Source organism: Rhinatrema bivittatum, chromosome 14 (genome assembly GCF_901001135.1).
Source record: "Rhinatrema bivittatum chromosome 14, aRhiBiv1.1, whole genome shotgun sequence".
Taxonomy (NCBI): Eukaryota; Metazoa; Chordata; class Amphibia; order Gymnophiona; family Rhinatrematidae; genus Rhinatrema; species Rhinatrema bivittatum.
In genome coordinates, this window is record NC_042628.1 from 53,697,692 (window position 1) to 53,719,921 (window position 22,230).

The following is a 22,230-nucleotide window of genomic DNA, read 5'->3' on the forward strand; positions in this document are numbered from 1 at the left end:
AGGGCGTGCAATGAATCAGCAACAGACTAGCTGAGGCTTTAGTGCGACAGAGTGTGCATTCAGTGACCCAGACTGAAAGGAGAGGGGCATGTTATCTTCCTCAGGAAAGCAAGAAGCTGTGTGTGACAGTTCCCTATACATATCTTGCGATATGTCCTGGGTGAAGGCACTAGAAAAAAAATATCATACAGAACATAAACCAATCAAATGGAAGGTACTTTGAGAGCATTTTATTATCACTCAGACATGTATTATTGGAGACAAGAACCTGCCTGCCAGATTGACTCAACAGCACAGAGTAACAGAGCCCCAGCAGGGGAGGGAGTGCACTTTACAGTACTCCAGGTGGTTGCTTCTGAGACTGTTACTGTCTATTAAGGACAGTAATCTTCACATACTCCTCTGTATCACAGAGAACCCTATGTGAAATCAGGCAACACAAGCCACTGCTTCTCTTATTCAATCTTAAGCACAAAAAAAAACCCAAAACAAAAAACATCCCAAATTATAACACAGGTCCCTTTAGCATTTCCAATACATGAGATATGCTGTATGATTTTACATTGAGGAATACACACCCACTTCCTTTATAGTTCACAATACATAAGTTATGTTGGACAGCTTTCTATTAAGAATAAATGGCCTGCTCCCCTCACCTTCCCCAATACATTAATGATAAAGAATTGAGGGAAACCTCTGTAAGCAGCTCGGTTAAATACAACTTGTTCAGCGCCAAGATAGATAAATACACAAACATCAATCAAGCCCCTGCCACATCTTATTCCATCCCAGCATGATTAAAGGATCCCCAAGATCTCTCTCAGAGAGCTCATCCAATGCCAATGACCAAGGAATTATATTCCTAGGAAGTGCTATGCTGCATCCCTCCCACATAAAAAAGGTTAAATCCATAAAGAGAGGAAACGGAGAGGAATAGAGAATTTATTAAATGATTCCAGGTATCCCCAGGCCTTTCAGCTCCCACTCCCTCTTCTAACTCACACCGACTCCATCTGCAGCTCTTCTACATCTGTACATTCCAGCTCATGGAAGGCAGCATGGGACCCAATAGACACCAGGGTGGCACCTGAGAGAGAAGAGGGTGAAGCATCAGTGACAGGGCAGGGAGAAGATCTGAACCGGAGAAGCACAGAAACTCACTCACCTAAAACCCAGAACACAGCCGAACCTGCCCCAGCCAACCAGAAGAAGGGGAAGGAGACCGCACCAGCCACGCCATATTGGTGGGCTGTACTCAGCTCACGACCTGAAAGAAAGAATATCTGCTTATACAGCTGTATATGCAGTGAACACAGAAACATGATGGCAGGAAAAGACCTTATGGCCCATCCACCCAATTAATTTAGCATTATAATTGTCATCACTTCCTTAAAGATCCTCTGTATTTATTCCATGCTTTCTTGAATTCAGATACTGTTTTTGTCTCCAGCACTTCCACTGGGAGACTGGTCCATGCATTCACCACCCTCTATGTAAAGAAATATTTCCTAGATTATTCCTGAGCGTATCCCCTTTTACCCTCAACTCATGACCCCTCGTTCTAGAGCCTCCTTTCCATTGAAAAAGGCTCACCTCCTGTGCATGGAAACCTTTAAGTTATTTAAATGTCTATCATATCTCCCCTATCTCACCTTTCCTTTATGGTGCACATGTTTAGATCTTTAAGTCTATCCCCATGTGCTTTAGAACGAAGACCACTGACCATTTTACTAGCCACCCACTGGACCGACTCCATCCTACTTACATCCTTTTGAAGGTGCGATCTCCAGAAATGTACAAAAGAGGGGTCTCTATGCAACAAAGCATCTACCTAGCATTTACTGTGCTTTAAAAACATAAGATAATGCCATACTGGGTCAGACCAAGAGTCCATCAAGCCCAGCATCCTGTTTCCAACAGTGGCCAATCCAGGCCATAAGAACCTGGCAAGTACCCAAAAACTAAAGTCTGTTCTATGTTACTGTTGCTAGTAATAGCAGTGGTTATTTTCTAAAAATAAAAGTCTGCCCATCCAGTCTGCTGGGCAGACTGGATGGGCCATTTGGTCTTCTTCTGCCGTCATTTCTATGTTTCTATGTTTCTAAGTCAACTTAATTAATAGCAAGTAATGGACTTCTCCTCCAAGAACTTATCCAATCCTTTTTTAAACCCAGCTATACTAACTGCACGAACCACATCCTTTGGCAACAAATTCCAGAGTTTAATTGTGCATTGAGTGAAAAAGAACTTTCTACGATTAGTTTTAAATGTGCCACATGTTAATTCATGGAGTGCCCCCTAGTCTTTCTATTATCTGAAAGAGTAAATAACAGATTCACATCTACCTGTTCTAGACTTCTCATGATTTTAAACACCTCTATCATATCCCCCCTCAGCCGTCGCTTCTCCAAGCTGAAAAGTCCTAACCTCTTTAGTCTTTCCTCATAGGGGAGCTGTTCCATTCCCCTTATCATTTTGGCCACCCTTCTCTGTACCTTCTCCATCACAACTATATCTTTGAGATGTGGCGACCAGAATTGTACACAGTATTCAAGGTGCGGTCTCACCATGGAGCGATACAGAGGCATGACATTTTCCGTTTTATTCACCATTCCCTTTCTAATAATTCCCAACATTCGGTTTGCTTTTTTGACTGCCGCAGCACACTGAACCGACGATTTCAATGTGTTATCCACTATGACGCCTAGATCTCTTTCTTGGGTGAAAGCACCTAATACGGAACCCAACATTGTGTAACTATAGCATGGGTTATTTTTCCCTATATGCATCACCTTGCACTTGTCCACATTAAATTTCATATGCCATTTTGATGCCCAATTTTCCAGCCTCACAAGGTCTTCCTTGTGGGAGGGAGGTTCTGGAAGCCACAATTTAGGCTCTTAGGTAGAAAGATTAATCCAGAACCTCCAGGGTAGCATTCTCTGAAATGCTCCCTGTTCCACGCGCAGGTCACCAGAGGCAGGCAGAGCTCCGGAGTCTCAATGCGTGGATGAGACGATGGTGCAAGGAAGAGGGATTCAGTTTTGTTAGGAAACTGGGGAACCTTTTGGGGAAGGGGGAGTCTCTTCCGAAGGGATGGGCTCCACCTTAACCAGAGTGGAACCAGACTGCTGGCGCTAACCTTTAAAAAGGAGATAGAGCAGCTTTTAACTAGAACAAAGGGGAAGCCGACAGTCGCTCAGCAGCGGCATGGTTCGGAGAGAGGTATCTTTAAAGGATACTAATGATGCATTAGAATTAGGGCATCCCGACAGTGAGGTTCCAATAATTAGAAAAGTAGTCCAAGTGCCTGTAACTAAAAACTCACCTGAGCTAAAAAATTCTAACTTATCCCTATCAATTAAAAACAGAATTAAAAATACAAACAAAAAAACAAACTTTGAAATGTTTGTATGCTAATGCCAGAAGTCTAAGAAGTAAGATGGGAGAATTAGAATGTATAGCAGTAAATGATGACATAGACAATGGCATCTCAGAGACATGGTGGAAAGAGGATAACCAATGGGACAGTGCTATACCAGGGTACAAATTATATCGCAATGACAGAGAGGAGCAGTCGGGAGGAGGTGTGGCGCTTTATGTCCGGATGGCATAGCTAGTCCAACCGGATAAACAATCCTGCATGAGACTAAATACAAAATTGAATCTTTATGGGTAGAAATCCCTTGTGTGTCAGGGAAGACTACAGTGATAGGGGTTTATACTACCGTCCACCTGGTCAAGATGGTGAGATGGACAGTGAAATGCTAAGAGAAATTAGGGAAGCTAACCAAATTGGTAGTGCAGTAATAATGGGAGACTTCAATTACCCCAATATAGACTGGGTAAATGTATCATCGGGTCACACTAGAGAGATAACGTTCCTGGATGGAATAAATGATAGCTTTATGGAGCAATTGGTTCAGGAACTGACGAGAGAGGGAGCAATTTTAGATCTAATTCTCAGTGGAGCACAGGACTTGGTGAGAGAGGTAACGGTGGTGGGGCCGCTTGGCAATAGTGATCATAATATGATCAAATTTGATTTAATGACTGGAAAAGGAACAGTGTGCAAATCCAAGGCTCTCGTGCTAAACTTTCAAAAGGGAAACTTTGAGAAAATGAGAAAAATTGTTAGAAAAAAAACTGAAAGGAGCAGCTACAAAAGTAAAAATAGTCCAAGAGGCGTGGTCATTGTTAAAAAATACCATTCTAGAAGCACAGTCCAGATGTATTCCACACATTAAGAGAGGTGGCAAGAAGGCAAAACGATTACCGGCATGGTTAAAAGGGGAGGTGAAAGAAGCTATTTTAGCCAAAAGATCTTCATTCAAAAATTGGAAGAAGGATCCAACAGAAGAAAATAGGATAAAGCATAAACATTGGCAAGTTAAATGTAAGACATTGATAAGACAGGCTAAGAGAGAATTTGAAAAGAAGTTGGCTGTAGAGGCAAAAACTCACAGTAAAAACTTTTTAAAATATATCCGAAGCAGAAAGCCTGTGAGGGAGTCAGTTGGACCGTTAGACGATCGAGGGGTTAAAGGGGCACTTAGAGAAGATAAGGCCATCGCGGAAAGATTAAATGATTTCTTTGCTTCGGTGTTTACTGAAGAGGATGTTGGGGAGGTACCCGTAATAGAGAAGGTTTTCATGGGTAATGATTCAGATGGACTGAATCAAATCACGGTGAACCTAGAAGATGTGGTAGGCCTGATTGACAAACTGAAGAGTAGTAAATCACCTGGACCGGATGGTATACACCCCAGAGTTCTGAAGGAACTAAAAAATGAAATTTCAGACCTATTAGTAAAAATTTGTAACTTATCATTAAAATCATCCATTGTACCTGAAGACTGGAGGATAGCAAATGTAACCCCAATATTTAAAAAGGGCTCCAGGGGCGATCCGGGAAACTACAGACCGGTTAGCCTGACTTCAGTGCCAGGAAAAATAGTGGAAAGTGTTCTAAACATCAAAATCACAGAACATATAGAAAGACATGGTTTAATGGAACAAAGTCAGCATGGCTTTACCCAGGACAAGCCTTGCCTCACAAATCTGCTTCACTTTTTTGAAGGAGTTAATAAACATGTGGATAAAGGTGAATCGGTAGATATAGTATACTTGGATTTTCAGAAGGCGTTTGACAAAGTTCCTCATGAGAGGCTTCTAGGAAAAGTAAAAAGTCATGGGATAGGTGGCGATGTCCTTTCGTGGATTGCAAACTGGCTAAAAGACAGGAAACAGAGAGTAGGATTGAATGGGCAATTTTCTCAGTGGAAGGGAGTGGACAGTGGAGTGCCTCAGGGATCTGTATTGGGACCCTTACTGTTCAATATATTTATAAATGATCTGGAAAGAAATACGACGAGTGAGATAATCAAATTTGCAGATGACACTAAATTGTTCAGAGTAGTTAAATCACAAGCAGATTGTGATAAATTGCAGGAAGACCTTGTGAGACTGAAAAATTGGGCATCCAAATGGCAGATGAAATTTAATGTGGATAAGTGCAAGGTGATGCATATAGGGAAAAATAACCCATGCTATAATTACACAATGTTGGGTTCCATATTAGGTGCTACAACCCAAGAAAGAGATCTAGGTGTCATATTGGATAACACATTGAAATCGTCGGTTCAGTGTGCTGCAGCAGTCAAAAAAGCAAACAGAATGTTGGGAATTATTAGAAAGGGAATGGTGAATAAAACGGAAAATGTCATAATGCCTCTGTATCGCTCCATGGTGAGACCGCACCTTGAATACTGTGTACAATTCTGGTCGCCGCATCTCAAAAAAGATATAATTACGATGGAGAAGGTACAGAGAAGGGCTACCAAAATGATAAGGGGAATGGAACAACTCCCCTATGAGGAAAGACTAAAGAGGTTAGGACTTTTCAGCTTGGAGAAGAGACGACTGAGGGGGGGATATGATAGAGGTGTTTAAAATCATGAGAGGTCTAGAACGGGTAGATGTGAATCGGTTATTTACTCTTTCGGATAGTAGAAAGACTAGGGGGCACTCCATGAAGTTAGCATGGGGCACATTTAAAACTAATCGGAGAAAGTTCTTTTTTACTCAACGCACAATTAAACTCTGGAATTTGTTGCCAGAGAATGTGGTTCGTGCAGTTAGTATAGCTGTGTTTAAAAAAGGATTGGATAAGTTCTTGGAGGAGAAGTCCATTACCTGCTATTAAGTTCACTTAGAGAATAGCCACTGCCATTAGCAATGGTTACATGGAATAGACTTAGTTTTTGGGTACTTGCCAGGTTCTTATGGCCTGGATTGGCCACTGTTGGAAACAGGATGCTGGGCTTGATGGACCCTTGGTCTGACCCAGTATGGCATTTTCTTATGTTCTTATCACAATCTGCTTGTGATTTAACTACTTGGAGCAATTTTGTATCATCTGCAAATCTGATTACCTCACTCGTCGTATTTCTTTCCAGATCATTTATAAATATATTGAAAAGTAAGGGTCCCAATACAGATCCCTGAGGCACTCCACTGTCCACTCCCTTCCACTGAGAAAATTGTCCATTTAATCCTACTTTCTGTTTCCTGTCTTTTAGCCAGTTTGTAATCCATGAAAGGACATCGCCACCTTTCCCATGACTTTTTAATTTTCCTAGAAGCCTATCATGAGGAACTTCATCAAACAACTTCTTAAAATCCAAGTACACTACAACTATCAGTTCATCTTTATCTACATGTTTATTAACTCCTTCAAAAAAGTGAAGCAGATTTGTGAGGCAAGACTTGCCTTGGGTAAAGCCATGCTAACTTTGTTCCATTAAGCCATGTCTTTCTATATGTTCTGTGATTTTGATATTTAGAACACTTTCCACTATTTTCCTGGCACTGAAGTCAGGCTAACCGGTCTGTAACTTCCTGGATCGCCCCTGGAGCCCTTTTTAAATATTGGGGTTACATTAGCTATCCTCCAGTCTTCAGGTACAATGGATGATTTTAATGATAGGTTACAAATTTTTACTAATAGGTCTGAAATTTCATTTTTGAGTTCCTTCAGAACTCTGGGGTGTATACCATCCAATCCAGGTGATTTACTACTCTTCAGTTTGTCAATCAGGCCTACCACATCTTCTAGGTTCACTGTGATTTGGTTCAATCCATCTGAATCATTACCCATGAAAACCTTCTCCGGTACGGGAACCTCCCTAACATCCTCTTCAGTAAACACCGAAGCAAAAAAATCATTTAATCTTTCTTCGATGGCCTTACCTTCTCTAAGTGCCCCTTTGACCCCCCTCGATCATCTAATGGTTGAACTGACTCCCTCACAGGCTTTCTGCTTCGGATATATTTTAAAAAGTTTTTACTGTGAATTTTTGCCTTACGGCCAACTTCTTTTCAATTTCTGTCTTAGCCTGTCTTATCAATGTCTTACATTCTACTTGCCAACGCTTATGCATTATCCTATTTTCTTCTGTTGGATCCTTCTTCCAATTTTTGAATGAAGATCTTTTGGCTAAAATAGCTTTTTTCACCTCCCCTTTTAACCATGCCGGTTGGTTGAACTCGACAATAAGACTTCATACACCACAACATGAGTTAAGATCCGCCAACAAGGGTCTTCTTACAGTTCCCACAGTTAAATCTGCCCACTTAAGTGAGGTGAGAGACCACGCCATTTCGATCACAGGACCTAAACTCTGGAATAGTCTACCACAAAATCTGAGTAAATTTAAAAAGAGTTAAAAACATGGTGTTTTCAACAAGCGTATAAGATTGATCCCTAAGACACAGGTGGAGAGTTATATGAGTTCTATTTTATATGAGTTTTATTTTTACTGATTCTTTAAAGTAATGACCTTAGATATCTTTTTAGTGTTATTTTATTGAATGGTTTATGTAATTTTTATTCTAATTCATTATCCTTTTATGTTTTTTTATATTATTAATATGTACACCGTGGTGATAGAAACTTATCTTCTGTACAACGGTATACAAAAGTTGTATAAATAAATAAAATAATCGTTTTGCCTTCTTTCCACCTTTCTTAATGTGTGGAATACATCTGGACTGTGTTTCTAGGATGGTATTTTTTTAACAATGACCACGCTTCTTGCACACTTTTTACCTTTGTAGCTGCTCCTTTCAGTTTTTTTCTATTTTTCTCATTTTATCAAAGTTTCCCTTTTGAAAGTTTAGCACAAGAGCCGTGGATTTGCTTACTGTCCCTCTTCCAGTCATTAATTCAAATTTGATCATATTATCCACCAATTTGCCCACCTTAAGATGATCAGATACAATCACCCCCAGATCCCGCTCTTCCTTTGTGCTTAGAAGAATTTCACCTCCAATACTGTACCTATCCCTTGGGTTTTTACATCCTAAATGCATTACTCTGTATTTTTTTTTTTTTTTTAACATTTAATCTTAGTTGCCAGACCTTAGACCATTCCTTGAGCTTTGCCAGATCCCTCCTGACATTTTCCACCCCTTCCTGACTATCCACCCTGTTACAGATTTTGGAATCATTGACAAAATGACAAATCTTTCTCCGACTATCCTTCCATTATATTGTCACAAAAATGTTGAACAGAATCAGACCAAGGATCAAGCCCTAAGGAACACTACTAGTAACACCCCCCCTCCTCAGAGAAAACTCCATTTACCATGACCCTTTGTCACCTCCCACTCAGCCAGTTTCTAATCCAGTCACTAAGATCCATACCAATTTATTTATAAGTCTTTTGTGTGGAACTGTGTCAAAGGCCTTGCTGAAATCCAAATACACTACATCTAGTGCTCTCCCTTGATCAAAGAGATTGATCAGATTTGTCTGACAAATTTTACCTCTGGTAAAAACCATGCTGACTCGGATCTTGCAATCCATTGGATTCCAGAAACTGCACCATCCTCTGTTTTAGCAGTGATTCCGTTAGTTTACTCACCACAGATGTCAGACTAAGCAGCCTGTGGTTCCCAGCCTCCTCCTTACTTCCACCTTTATCAATTGGAACCACATCCTCCCTTTTCCAGTCTTCTGGGACTACTCCAGACTCTTAAGAAACACTGAAAATGTCAGCCAGCAAAGCTGGCAGGACATCTCTAAGTTCCCTTAGTATCCGAAGATGTATTCCATCTGGCCTCATTTCCTTATATACTTGAAGTTTAGTTAGCGCCTCTTGAACACACTGTCATCAGTTGACTTTTACCTCACTTCCAGTCTTATTTGTGTTTGTTTATGTGGTCCTGCTCCAAGCCCTTCCACAGTGAACATTGAATAGAAATATTTGTTAAGCAATTTTGCTTTTTCCTCATTGGCTTCTACATATTCCTCCCCTTCACCTTTTGCATTTCCTTCTATCATTAACATATCTTTAAAAAAAGAAGTCTTGTCCCCCAGTTTTACCATATTTGGTATTTTTTCTTCTACATGAAACATAAACATAGAAACATAGAAATGACGGCAGAAGAAGACCAAATGGCCCATCAAGTCTGCCCAGCAAGCTACGCACTTTATCCATTTTTTTCCCCCTTTTTCTCTCTCCCACCTGTTACTATTGGCTTCCAGTACCCTCCAGCCCTAATTCCCCTCCACCCAATTTAGAGAGCAGCTTTGAATCTGCATCCAAGTGACATCCAGCTCAATTGGGGATAGCAACTGCTGTAACAAGCAGGCCACCCCCTTGCCTCATACTCTTACCCACCCCTGTTTTTATTTTTATTTTTTTTTGGAAATAGCAGCCCTCCATCCTTCCACTCCGTGAAGGTGGAACACCAACTACTGGCCACTGGCATCCCGCTCCGTGAATGCCTCTGTGGCTCCTGCCGCTCCGTGCAGTGTTTGAATGCCTCTGTGGCTACTGCCGCTCCGTGCAGTGTTTGAATGCCGCTGTGGCTACTGCCGCTCCGTGCAGTGTTTGAATGCCTCCATTTTATTCACGCCCTCTAGACTTGATGGATCCACAGTGTTTATCCCATGCCCCTTTGAAGTCGTTCACAGTTTTAGACTTCACCACCTCCTCCAGAAGGGCATTCCAGGCATCCACCACCCTTACTGTGAAGAAATACTTCCTGACATTGGTTCTTAGTCTTCCTCCCTGGAGCCTCAGCTCGTGACCTCTGGTTCTGCTGATTTTTTTCTGACGGAAAAGGTTTGTCGTTGTCTTTGGATCATTAAAGTTTTTCAAGTATCTGAAAGTCTGAATCATATCACCCCTGCTCCTCCTTTCCTCCAGGGAGTACATATTTAGATTCTTCAATCTCTCCTCGTATGTCATCCTATGAAGATCCTCCACCTTCCTGGTCGCCCTTCTCTGTACCGCTTCCATCTTGTCCTTGTCTCTTTGTAGATATGGTCTCCAGAACTGAACACAATACTCCAGGTGTGGCCGCACCAAGGATCTGTACAAGGGGATAATCACTTCCCTTTTCTTACTCGATATTCCTCTCTCTATGCAGCTCAGCATTTTTCTGGCTTTTGCTATCGCCTTGTCGCATTGTTTCACAGACTTCATATCATTAGACACTATCACCCCACGGTCCCTCTCCTGCTCCGTGCACATCAGCCTTTCCCCCCCCATCGAATACAGTTCATTCGGATTTCCACTCCCCATATGCATGACTTTGCACATGAATTTTTGCATTCCTGATTACTTTCCCAGCTTCTCCTAATTTTTCCAGATATTGTCTTCCTCTTTATGCAATCTCTTATAGTTTATGAATGCTAGCTTTTTCTCCCTTACCTTTTCAGCTACTTATTTAGAAAACCATAACAGCCTCTTTTTCCTCTTCCCTTTATTTACTTTCCTAACAAAATGATTAGTTCCCCTTAATAAATCTCCTTTTAGTTTTGCCCACTGTTCTTCTACTTCTCCTAGATTTTCCCAGCCAGATAGCGACTCCTTGCGGTACTCCTCCATTTTAAGAACGTTAGTATTCCTGAAGTCTAGGACCTTCACCTTAGGGTCCTAGACCTGTGTCCTAACATTGAACCACACTATTTGGTGGTCATTGGATCCCAGATCATCATCCACTACAACATCAGAAATACTATCCCTGTTGGGAAGTACCAGGTCCAGTATTGCCCTCTCCTGTGTGGGTTCAATTACCAGTTGACAGAACAGGTCTTGCAGAGAATCCAGGATCTCCCTGCTTCTAGAAGATACTGCAGTTGGGTTGTTCCAAACAATATCTGGAGAGGTCCTCCCACAACAGCTAATGTAGGTCCAGCAGTGTACAGTATGTTCTCCAAGCCACCCATTGTGTGGCATCTTCAGCAGAATGGCCACCCCTCCGTGGGCACTCCCCCAACTATGCAGCACTGCCACCAGGCAGCTTTCCTAACATGCAACACCTCTACCAGGTTCATCCCCTGGTTTTACAGAATATCTCCATCGGATACACATCCACCCTGTGGTCTTCACCAGGCAATCCTCAACTATGTGCTACTGCCACCAGGTGCTGCTCCCAATTCACAGTGTATCCTACTACCGCCAAAAGGCGTGTGGTTAGACACATCTCCACCCTGCAGTCTCTCTGTCCAGTACCCCTCGACTGCATGCCATTGCCACAAAGTGCCACTTCCAATATGTAACATATCTAGGAGCTGCACTCCACTCCCCAACAACTGCCACACAGTGTCTCCGCTAGATACACTCTTAAAGCTATGCTATCTCTGCAGGCAGTCTCCTCAACTATGTGACATCTCCAGCAAGCACTCTCTCTACACTGTGCGGTGTCTCTGCCAGGTGCTCCACCCCCCCTCCCCAACTCCAGCAGATTTCTTGCAGTTCCTGTGCAATCTCAACATGTCTCTCAAATCAAAAGGGGTCGAGGTCCCCACAGAGGTATATCTAAGATGACGTCAGCTTTGAAAGCGGACTCCATCTCCATCTGCTAGCAGGGGTGCACATAACCCATTGGTCCTTAGTCCATCTGGCTATACGCTAGGAAAGGGTGATTTCAGCATGACAGCAGGAAGCAACATGAACACTTACAAATTCAATCAGGTCTCTCCGTTCCCCGGTGTGCTAGGGGTGTGTTTTTTGGTTTTTTTTAATAGATGTAAGAGTATCACAGACTCTAGCCCTCTGGTTTCACGAGTGAAGGGTATATGAGGTGAAGTCGCCAGAGCAAATCACAATGTGACACAGCTCTCAGCATGAATGGGAAGACAAGCCCTTTACACTCCACCTTCTGCTGAGAGGTCGGCAAGGTTTCCTGCTGAATCTACACATTACATACCTCCTGACCCCCTTCAGATCATTAGCAGCTACAGATGCCTCTAATTTACTTGGTGGAAGGTGGATCTAGGGTATCTCTGGACTGTGAAAGTCTCCCCTCAGTGTGACGTTTCTAAATTAATCTCTGCTCCTTCAGCTGCCTTTAACTGGAATATTCTCTCACCTAAATCTATGTATCATACTGTCAAATATTTACAGATCCCTTCTTTCATGCCACCCTGACTAGCCCATGTCTTTCCAGTTATCCAGGACCAGAGAAGATACTCTGCTCGCCTTAGGCATGCTCTTGGTTTTACACATAGTAAGTGATCGGGCTGAAAGGAGATCAGGGGTCCTATGAGCCCCACCTTTCTCTGACTGCTACATAGTTTTCCCTCTGTGGTAATCCACGGGAAGGCAAAAAACACTATTTGTAGCTAATTCTGCAGCAGTGAAAAAAAATTCCTTCCTAACCCCAAACCTGTTCACCTCAGATTCTCTGGATTAGCTCTCTTGCCTGGCTGCAGCTATCTCATCCCACCCACCAATATCTTTTTCCTCTAAAATCTTGATAATTTCATTTTAAACTGATTTAGTGCTGCAGCCATAAATACTTCTTCTAGAAGAAAAAGATTCCATAATGTTTCTATCCTGGATAGAAACTCTCTTCCTGTGAAGGCTTATTTTTAAGAGAGTGTCCCCTTGGTTGTTTTGTTGCTCCTTTGGTAAAAAAAAAAAAAAAGATCACCTGCCAGATTCCCGCAGGGTCCATTCATACATCTGTTTAGTGTAATTAAATCTCTCTAGAAAAGAATGAAGCAGCTCAGGAAAGGGCTATTAATAAAGTGATGCAAGGCCTGTAACACAAATCTTGCAAAGAAAGACTTAAAACAGATACAGAGTGCAGGAAAGGAGGGATAGGAAAGACATGATCGAAACATTTTGACAGGCTTCAATAAAGTACAGGCAGGTGACATTTTTCATAGAAAATGAATTTCAGAGAGACATGAGATGATGTTAGATGACAGAAGGTTCAGAGGAAATCTTTACTGAGAGGATGGTAGATGCCTGGAATAACCTGCTGGCAGAGAAATCAGCACGGATTCAGAAGTCAGCTATGCTTGAGACAGATACAGAGGACAGAGGGAGCGAGAGGGTTGGAAGACGGCAGTGCTGCAAACAAGCCATCCTTTCCACTCTCCAGAGCAGAGGCAAGAGGAAAGGTGATAAGGAGAAAACGAGGTAGATAAAAAGAAAAACAACCTAGCAATGCCGCAGGCCACAGGACAGCCAGGCTACACTTCCCCAAGAAACCAAATCGGGTCCATGCTACAGGATGGTGGGGGCCTGGTACCATCCAGCAAGGCCAAAGGAGACTAGGCATGCTCAGGCAACAGTTTCACTAGCACTGGTAACCATTTAGGTTATTACAAAGCTTGGCAGTATCACACTGGTTGAGTACTGCTGGATGTTGGAATAACTAGGGGAAATTCTATGCTCATCTATCCAGAATGGTAGAGAACCAAACAGAAGCACAAAAAAAAACGGGACTTGGATAAAAAGCATCTTCCCACAACTGGTGAAGCTTCTATGATTGGCAGCTGGGATACATCCTAAATGGCGAAAACCAGACTAAAGGAAAATTCGTTCTTACCTGTTAATTATCGTTCCTGTATGTCCATTGTCATCCAAGAGATGCTTCTGGTGCTTCTAATTATAATCACAGATGAAAAACATTCTGTATCCTGCAAAAACAGGAAGGAAGCTTCGAGCGGATGGCAGGAAGTATAGGGAAGGGTGTCTGGACTGATCCGTGGTACTACAGGAACGAAAATTAACAGGTAAGAACTAATTTTCTTTTCCCTGTACGTACCCGGATCAGTCCAGACTGTGGGATGTACCAGAGCTTCCCTAAACAGGGTGGGACCGAGACACTCCCGCTCGAAGCACCTGCCAACCAAAGGAACCAAATACTGGCGCCTGTACATCAAGGCGGTAATGCCAAGCAAATGTATGCAGAGATTTCCACGTAGCTGCCCTGCATATCTCCTGTGGAGAGACCGACTGACTCCCCGCCCAAGAAGTAGCCTGAGAACACAAGGAATGAGCTTTCAGATCCTCCGGAACCTCCCGGCCCTGACAGAGATAGGCCGACGCGATTGCCTCCTTCAACCAGCGAAAGATCGTAGTCTTAGAGGCCTGCTTGCCCCTATTAGGCCCACTCCACAAGACAAAAAGATGATTCGAAACTCGGAATTCATTGGTGACCTGAAGACAACACATGAGGACGCGCTTCACATCAAGACAGCGTAGATCATCCCCTACCTTACTCGCTATATCCTTGGGAAAGAATGCGGGGAGCTCCACTGACTGATTGACATGAAAGGAAGAAATAACTTTCGGCAAGAAAGACGGGACAGTCTTGAGGGAGACCCCCCCTTAGTCCAAAAAACACAGGAAGGGCTCCCTACACGACAACGCTTGAATCTCCGACACCCGTCTGGCGGAACAAATAGAGACTAAAAACACCGCCTTAAGTGTTAGATCCTTAAGAGTAGAGCGGCGGAGAGGCTCGAAGGGAGCTTGACAGAAAGCCCTGGAGGACCAAATTAAGACTCCACGAGGGACAAGTGGAACAAATCGGCAGCTTCAAATGCTTAATGCCCTTGAGGAAACGGACAACATATGGATGAGATGCAACCACGTAACCTTCAAGATTTCCCAAGAGAGAGCCGAGGGCAGACACCTGTACTCGGAGCAAACCGAACGATAAACCCTTACAAAGACCCCGCTGGAGACACCCGATTCCGCACAGACAATTTCAAAAAACTTCCAAACCCGGACATAGGCGAGCGAAGTAGAAGACTCGCGGGCACACAGAATAGTGGATATAACTTCCTCCTTATATCCCTTCTTTCTCAGTCTCCGCCATTCAAAAGCCAAGCCGCTAGACAGAAGCAATCTGCCTGATCGAAAAATACGGGACCCTGCCGGAGCAGGTACTAAAGATGACAGAGACGAAGAGGGCCATCCGTCGACAGGTTTACTAGTTCCGCGAACCACGGTCTGCGGGGCCACTCGGGAGCTACGAGAATGACTGGACCCCTGTGGAGTTATAGAAACATAGAAATGACGGCAGAAGAAGACCAAACGGCCCATCCAGTCTGCCCAGCAAGCTTCGTACTTTTTTTTTTTCTCCTCATACTTATCTGTTACTCTTGGCTCTTAGTAACCTTTTGGTTCTATTTCCCATCCACCCCCACCATTAAAGTAGAGAGCAGTGTTGGAGCTGCATCTAAGTGAAATATCTAGCTTAATTAGTTAGGGGTAGTAACTGCCGCAATAAGCAAGCTACACCCATGCTTATTTGTTTACCCAGACTATGTAATTCAGTCCTTGCTGGTTGTCTGTATATAGATCCACTTTTCTTCATTCCACCTGCTGTTGAAGCAGAGAGTTATGCTGGATATGCATTGAAAGTGAAGTATCAGACTTTCTCCCCTGTCTTTGAAGCAGAGAGCTATGTTGGATATGCATGAAGTATCAGACTTTCTCCCCTGCGCTGAAAGTGAAGTGTCAGGCTTATTTGGTTTGGGGTAGTAACCGCCGTAACAAGCAAGCTACTCCCCGCTTTTTGTGAATGCAAGTCCTTTTTTCCACATTTCCTCTTGCCGTTGAAGCTTAGAGCAATGTGAGTCGCATTAACCATGTATATGTTTATTGAAAAGGGGTATTATCTCCAGGTAGTAGCCATCATTCCTGCGAGCAACCCACTCTTCATTGACGTCCTCTAGACTTTATGGATCCAGAGTGTTTATCCCAAGCCCCTTTGAAGTCCTTCACAGTTCTAGTCTTCACCACTTCCTCCGAAAGGGCATTCCAGGCATCCACCACCCTCTCCATTAAGAAATACTTCCGGACATTAGTTCTGAGTCTTCCTCCCTGGAGCTTCAAATCATGACCCCTGGTTCTGCTGATTTTTTTCCCCCGACGGAAAAGGTTTGTCGTTGTCTTTGGATCATTAAAACCTTTCAGTATCTGAAAGTCTGTATCATATCACCTCTGCTCCTCCTTTCCTCCAGGGTGTACATATTTAGATTCTTCAATCTTTCCTCATAAGTCAGTCGAAGACCTTCCACGTTTTTGGTCGCCCTTCTCTGAACCGCCTCCATCTTGTCTCTGTCTCTTTGGAGATACGGTCTCCAGAACTGAACACAGTACTCCAGGTGAGGCCTCACCAAGGACCTGTACAAGGGGATAATCACTTCCCTTTTCTTACTCGATATTCCTCTCTCTATGGTGGGAAAAGTCCTTCTGAGAACTTTTCCCACCAGGAGCCAAGGAGTGAAGACATACAGAAGGACGTCACGTGGCCAGGGAAGGACTAGTGTATCTACCCTTCCGAGCAGTGCTCCCTCCAGCGGCTGAAAAACCTGGGAGCACTGGCATTGTCCAAGGTTGCCATCAGGTCCAGGTGAGGAGGACCCCACCTGTTGACAATCAAATCCAGTGCTTCGGGCAACTCCCACTCGCCTGGATTGAGACACTGGCGACTCAAGAAATCAGCTTGAACATTCTCCTTGCCTGCTATGTGAGAGGCTGCTAGGCACTCCAGATGGTGCTCTGCCCAAGCGAAGAGCTTGCTGGCTTCGAGGATCACTAGGCGATTGATATACGCCACCGTGGTAGAATTGTCCGAGAGCACCCGGACTGTTCTTCGGCGAAGCAGCGGGAGAAAGGCTTTGAGAGCCAGACGAACCACCCGGGCCTCCAGGCGATTGATGTGCCAGCGGGATTGGACTGGGGACCAGTATCCCTGCATGGTCTGCAACTGGCAGACTGCTCCACACCCAGAGAGGCTGGCATCTGTCGTGACTACCATCCACTGTGGAGTCTGAAGGGAGATTCCTTTCAGAAGGTGCTTGAGCAATAGCCATCACTGTAAGTCGCTGATGGTAGAGTTGGAGAGCGGGAGTGGTGTCTGAAACTGTTCCGACACCGGGATAGCAAAGTTTTCTGTAAAGGACGCATATGCGCAAAAGCCCAGGGGACCAGTCGATAGTGGAAGCCATGGTCCCCAGGACTTGAAGGTAATCCAACGCTGTAGGGAGAGGCATGGAAAGGAGGTTTCGGTCTTGATCCATCAGCTTGAACGCTCGAGCGTCCGGCAGGAATACCTTGCCGACTTGGGTATCGAACCAAGCCCCCAGGAATTCTAAGACCTGTGAGGGTCACAGATTGCTCTTGGGAAAATTGACTATCTACCCCAGTGAAGAGAGAAGAGCAAGGTTGCGGTCTACTGCCAGCTTGCACAGAGTCTCCGACTTGGCCCGCACTAGCCAATCATCCAGGTAAGGGTGGACTAAGAGTCCTTCCCGCCGGAGGGCGGCCGCCACCACCACCATAACCTTGGTAAACGTGCGTGGTGCTGTGGCGAGACCGAAGAGCAGAGCCCGGAACTGAAAGTGTTGTCCCAAGATGTGAAATCGGAGATAGCTCTGATGTTCGGCACGGATTAGTATGTGCAGGTAGGCCTCCGTCAAGTTGAGAGAGGCCAGATATTCTCTGGGATGAACAGCCGTTATAACTGCCCTCAGGGTCTCAATCCGAAAGTGGGGCACTTTGAGGGCTCGGTTGACTCTCTTGAGGTCCAAGTTGGGGCGGAAAGAGTTGTCCTTTTTTGGAACCACGAAGTAGATGGAATACTGGCCAGCGCCTTGTTCCTCCACAGGAACCGAGACTATAGCCCCCAGTCCCTGGAAACTGGCGAGAATCTGACATACAGCGGCCCACTTCCGATGTCCGCACAGGGAGAATATGTGCAGATCCGGCAGGTCTCGAGCAAATTCTAAAGCATAGTCTCTCTCGATTATCTTGAGGACCCACTGGTCTGAAGTGATTTTTGACCCATTCCTCTAGGAACCGAGATAGACGACCACCTAAGTTTGGAACAGAGGAATGGGCTGGCTGAATCTCCATTGGGAGGTGGGCTTGGTCGTGGGTTCCATCTCGGAAGGCACGATGGCCTCGAAAAGGACAGAGATCTGGAGGAGTTCCCCTAGAGAAGGCGCCTCTTTACCAGAGGATTATATCTCGGCTGACCTCTGAATCGGGTACGTGAAGGGAAGAAGGCTCTCGACTGTTTCGGGCGGTCCTCAGGTAGTTTATGAACCTTGTTCTCACCCAAGGATTTAATAAGCTGCACCAGGTCCTCGCCAAAAAGCAACTTACCTTTAAAAGGAAGCGTGCCCAACTGCGCCTTGGAAGAAGAGTCAGCCGTCTGGCCAAGACCGCTGAAGCTATCGCTTTTGCTTGGACACTGAATAAGTCGTAAAGGGCATCCGCCCCATACGCTATAGCACCTTCCAACCTTTCAGCCTGCTCTGCCTCTGCAGACGGGAGGTCCTGGGTGCTGAGCAATTGTTGAACCCACCTAAGGCTTGTCCGCTGCATGAGACTGCTGCAGATCGTCACCCGAACTCCCAAGGCCAAGACTTCGAAGATGCGCTTGAGATAGAATTCTAACTTGCGGTCTTGAACATCTTTCAGAGCCATAGCACCCACCACCGGAATGGTGGTGTGCTTGGTGACTGCAGACACTGAAGAATCCACCTTAGGAATTTTCAGCATGTCCAGGCACTCCTCTGGAAGAGGATAGAGCTTCTCCATAGCCCTCCCGACGCAGAGCCCCAGAATCGGGAGCCTCCCATTCCCGGAGGAGCATCAGCCTATGCATGGGATGGAATGGGAAGGTGCACGGAAGAGCCCTGAGTCCCGCCAGGGACCGGGTCCGCACAAGTCGGCATCACAGCCGAAAACTCATCCACTGAAGGACACTCGATCCCCAGCTCCTGTGTGATAAAGGGGTAAGTGGTTCCAGTTCCTCCCTCCGAAATAAACGGAGGACTTGGGAGTCATCCCCCTCTGGGGGAGAGTTTCAACAAAATCTGCATCCTGATCCTGGTTGGGACCATCAAAGGAAGGGGGGATCCGGAGGGGGGGGGGGGGAACCCGAGGAACCACCCGCACCCTAATAGACCCCTGTGCGTCCGGCACCGCGGGAGCAGGCGGGGCAAATAGAGGAATTTTAGGAGGAGGGGGTCCATCTCCTCTTGTAAACGGGCTAGGTAGGATTTGTGCATTAAAAGCACAAATTCTAAGGAGAAACGAGGTCTGGAACTTCCGGAGGGGGGAGGGGAGGGGTCAGTACCTGCATCAGGAGACTGCACAGGGCTCAAATCTGGCTCCTGTGTGTCCTGCTGCCCTGAAACAGGAGCAGCTGAAAAACCCAAGATGGCCGCTGTTCCCGCGATCTTCCGACCTGGGAAAAGCGTGGCCATGCACTTACTAGGCCTGATGTAGAGGGGCCCTTCCCCCAGCAGACACTTGGAACACAGCACTTCGCGGGAGAGCCAGATCGAAGACTCCCCGCAGGCAAGACAGAGCCGAGCGCGGCATGACCGAAAGGCAGAGAAGGAGCAGCAATTAAAATCAGCTGAGCTGACGAGGCTGAGGGAGCGGAGGCAGAAGAACAAATTCTGCACACTCCCGTCTCTCAAATAAAGCTGTCGAGAGGAAAGTTAAACCTCTTTTTTTTTTTCTTTTTTTTTAATCAAGCAGTGCAGGGGAAAATAAATGTCTCTGCTGGCAGCACCGGGGAATAAACGTACCGGAAGAGAGAGAGAGAGGGCGTGTGCAGGGGGGAGTGACTGGACCACCAGTATCACCCCACAGCCGAGGAACACCGGGAATAGGAAGCCTAGGCTATATTAAACAAGGGACAAAGCCCCTCCTGGGCCCCCAAGAGCGAGGAGACAGAGAACTGTCTCCTGAAAGGAAAATCAGAGTCCAACTTTAACTTTTTTTTTTTTAAACCAATTTCAAAAGATAACAAATACTTGCTTGATCCAGTAAATTTAGACAAGGAAAAAGCCCCAAAGCAAGGGCTAAACAAGAAAAACCAGGGAACCGCAGGGTGAGCTGTCGCATCTGCTGGAGACAGACAAAAACTGAAGGGCTGCAGGGTTGGCTCTGTCCTGATATAGGATACCCTTTCAATTTTAGTCTGTCTCCATCTGCTGGACAGGAGGCTCAACCCACGGTCTGGACTGATCCGGGTACATACAGGGAACTGGGCCAATTGGTCTCTACCTGCCGTCTCCTATTTTCTACTGTAAATAGCCCCACTGTGAATATTCTTTCAGCATGCGTAAGCCCCGGTGTCCCCTTCATTAGTTCAGCTGCCATTCTCTTACACTTGGATAGCCTTTATGAGTACGGGTACTCAAATCTGAGCCCTGTACTCCAAATGGGCTCTGACAAATACCTTGTACAGTGGATGAACAAGATCCTCATTCTCTGCTTCTGCCCCCATTTAAAGCCTAACACCATGTCCCAGGTTTTGGCAACTGCTGCCTGGCTTTATATAGCCATTCCTGTTTGCTATCAACTCAACAACAAATACACTACACTTGCCTGTTCTTGTGCCCCAATCGCATTACTCTATACTCATCCGCAGGTAGGATTTAATTCATCAACATTTTGTCTCCGCAAAAGCCTTAGAGAATGGCACTAAATTTCATGTCAGTGGGCTGCCCTGTAAAATCAATGAACCCTTCTGTGTATTTACAGTATGACAGAGTTTGGTGTCAGCTGCAAATATGGCAATATTACTGTTTATTCCTTCCTAAAGATCAGGGTGGCCAGCTCCGGTCCTGGGCCGTCACAAAGAGGTCTGGTTTTCAGGAGAACCATAATGAATATGCATACAATGGAGATCGTGCATGTAAATCTGTCTCATGCATATTCATTGTGCATATCCTGAAAACCAGACCTGTCTATGGCTCATGGGGACAGGAGCTAGCCACTCCTGCTCTACATCTTTCATAAAAATACTGAATAGCAGTGCTCCCAGCACAGCTCCCTCTGGAACTCCATGTTACGCGATTCAAATTAGACTCTTTGTAACCTCCCCAAGCAAGTTCCTAACCCATATGATAAATGTTGACATCTGTCTTATTTTGAAATTAGCCTTTCATGTGGTGCCATATCAAAATCGTTAGTGAAATCCAGATAAATTAGATCAGTCATGCTTCTCATATCAAGTTTGCAGCTGAGAATCTCAAAATAATCTGGTTTGGTAGGTCTGGCAGGACCTGTTGCTTCTGAGCCCAGGTTGGTGCTTGCTAATTATTCCCATCCCCTCCTTTTAGTGCTGAAAAGCACTTATTGGGTGGCTTGGCATGATAATTTTGTTAAAGTGAGTCTATCAATTTCATATTGTGTGAACGCCAACCACAGTCCTAGAATTCAGTCTATTGAAATTCACTAGAACCTGATCAGTGAAATGCTGAAATATGCTACACTATTTAAGCGCATGGGTGGTTTTCACCGCCTTGTTTATGCCTCAGTGTTTCACCTGGAACTGAAGGTAGGCTATGCAGTCTATAGTTGCCAGGTTCTGTTTTCTTTGAACTCTCCATATTTCCAGTGAAATTGGATGCCTTGTATTCCAGCTATGACCTCATTCAAGGACTGGTTTAGGCAGACACAAACATGCATGCTTCCCACTCTGCTAGATACTCAAAATCCCACAGTGCCCTCTGCTGGGTTACCAAGGGAACTGCTATACAGCAAACAGCCTTTACTGAAGTTCTGGCTGGAGTGATGACCACAGTCAAAGGTGAAGGAAGATTTCCATTCTTACCGAACAGGACCAGTTTGGACTGTTGAGTCTTCAAGTAGATGATATAGCAGGCACCAAAGAAGACAGCTAGGGCAATCAGGAGCATGGGTGAGGTGATACTGTGGAAAGAGAGAGAAGGAGGGGAAGAGAAAGAGCTAATGTCAGACTGTGCCAGATCAAGACTATGTAGCATGGTAGTGGAGGAGGAGAGCTAGGGCAGAGGAGGTGCAGAGTGGAGGGGGGAGGGAGGGATAGGGGTAGAGGACGAGCCCCCAGAAGACAGATGGGTGTGCAGTTCAGGGTGGCTCATAGAGCAGAAGCAAGTGATGGCACAGACTCATA

At 45.1% G+C, this 22,230-nt stretch overlaps 1 protein-coding gene across 1 annotated transcript in view; it reads right to left on the reverse strand.

Moving 5' to 3' along the window:
- Window positions 1-215: 215 nt before the first annotated feature.
- The window catches only part of RABAC1 (Rab acceptor 1), a 78,605-nt gene continuing 56,590 nt past the window's right edge, over window positions 216-22,230 (reverse strand). Inside the window, exons 4-6 of the mRNA XM_029577122.1 lie at window positions 21,910-22,007; window positions 1,166-1,267; window positions 216-1,087 (exon numbers count right to left, since the gene is read on the reverse strand). Of these exons, the coding sequence (XP_029432982.1) occupies window positions 999-1,087; window positions 1,166-1,267; window positions 21,910-22,007 (289 nt within the window). The 3' untranslated portion in view covers window positions 216-998. The remainder of the gene's footprint in view (window positions 1,088-1,165; window positions 1,268-21,909; window positions 22,008-22,230) is intronic.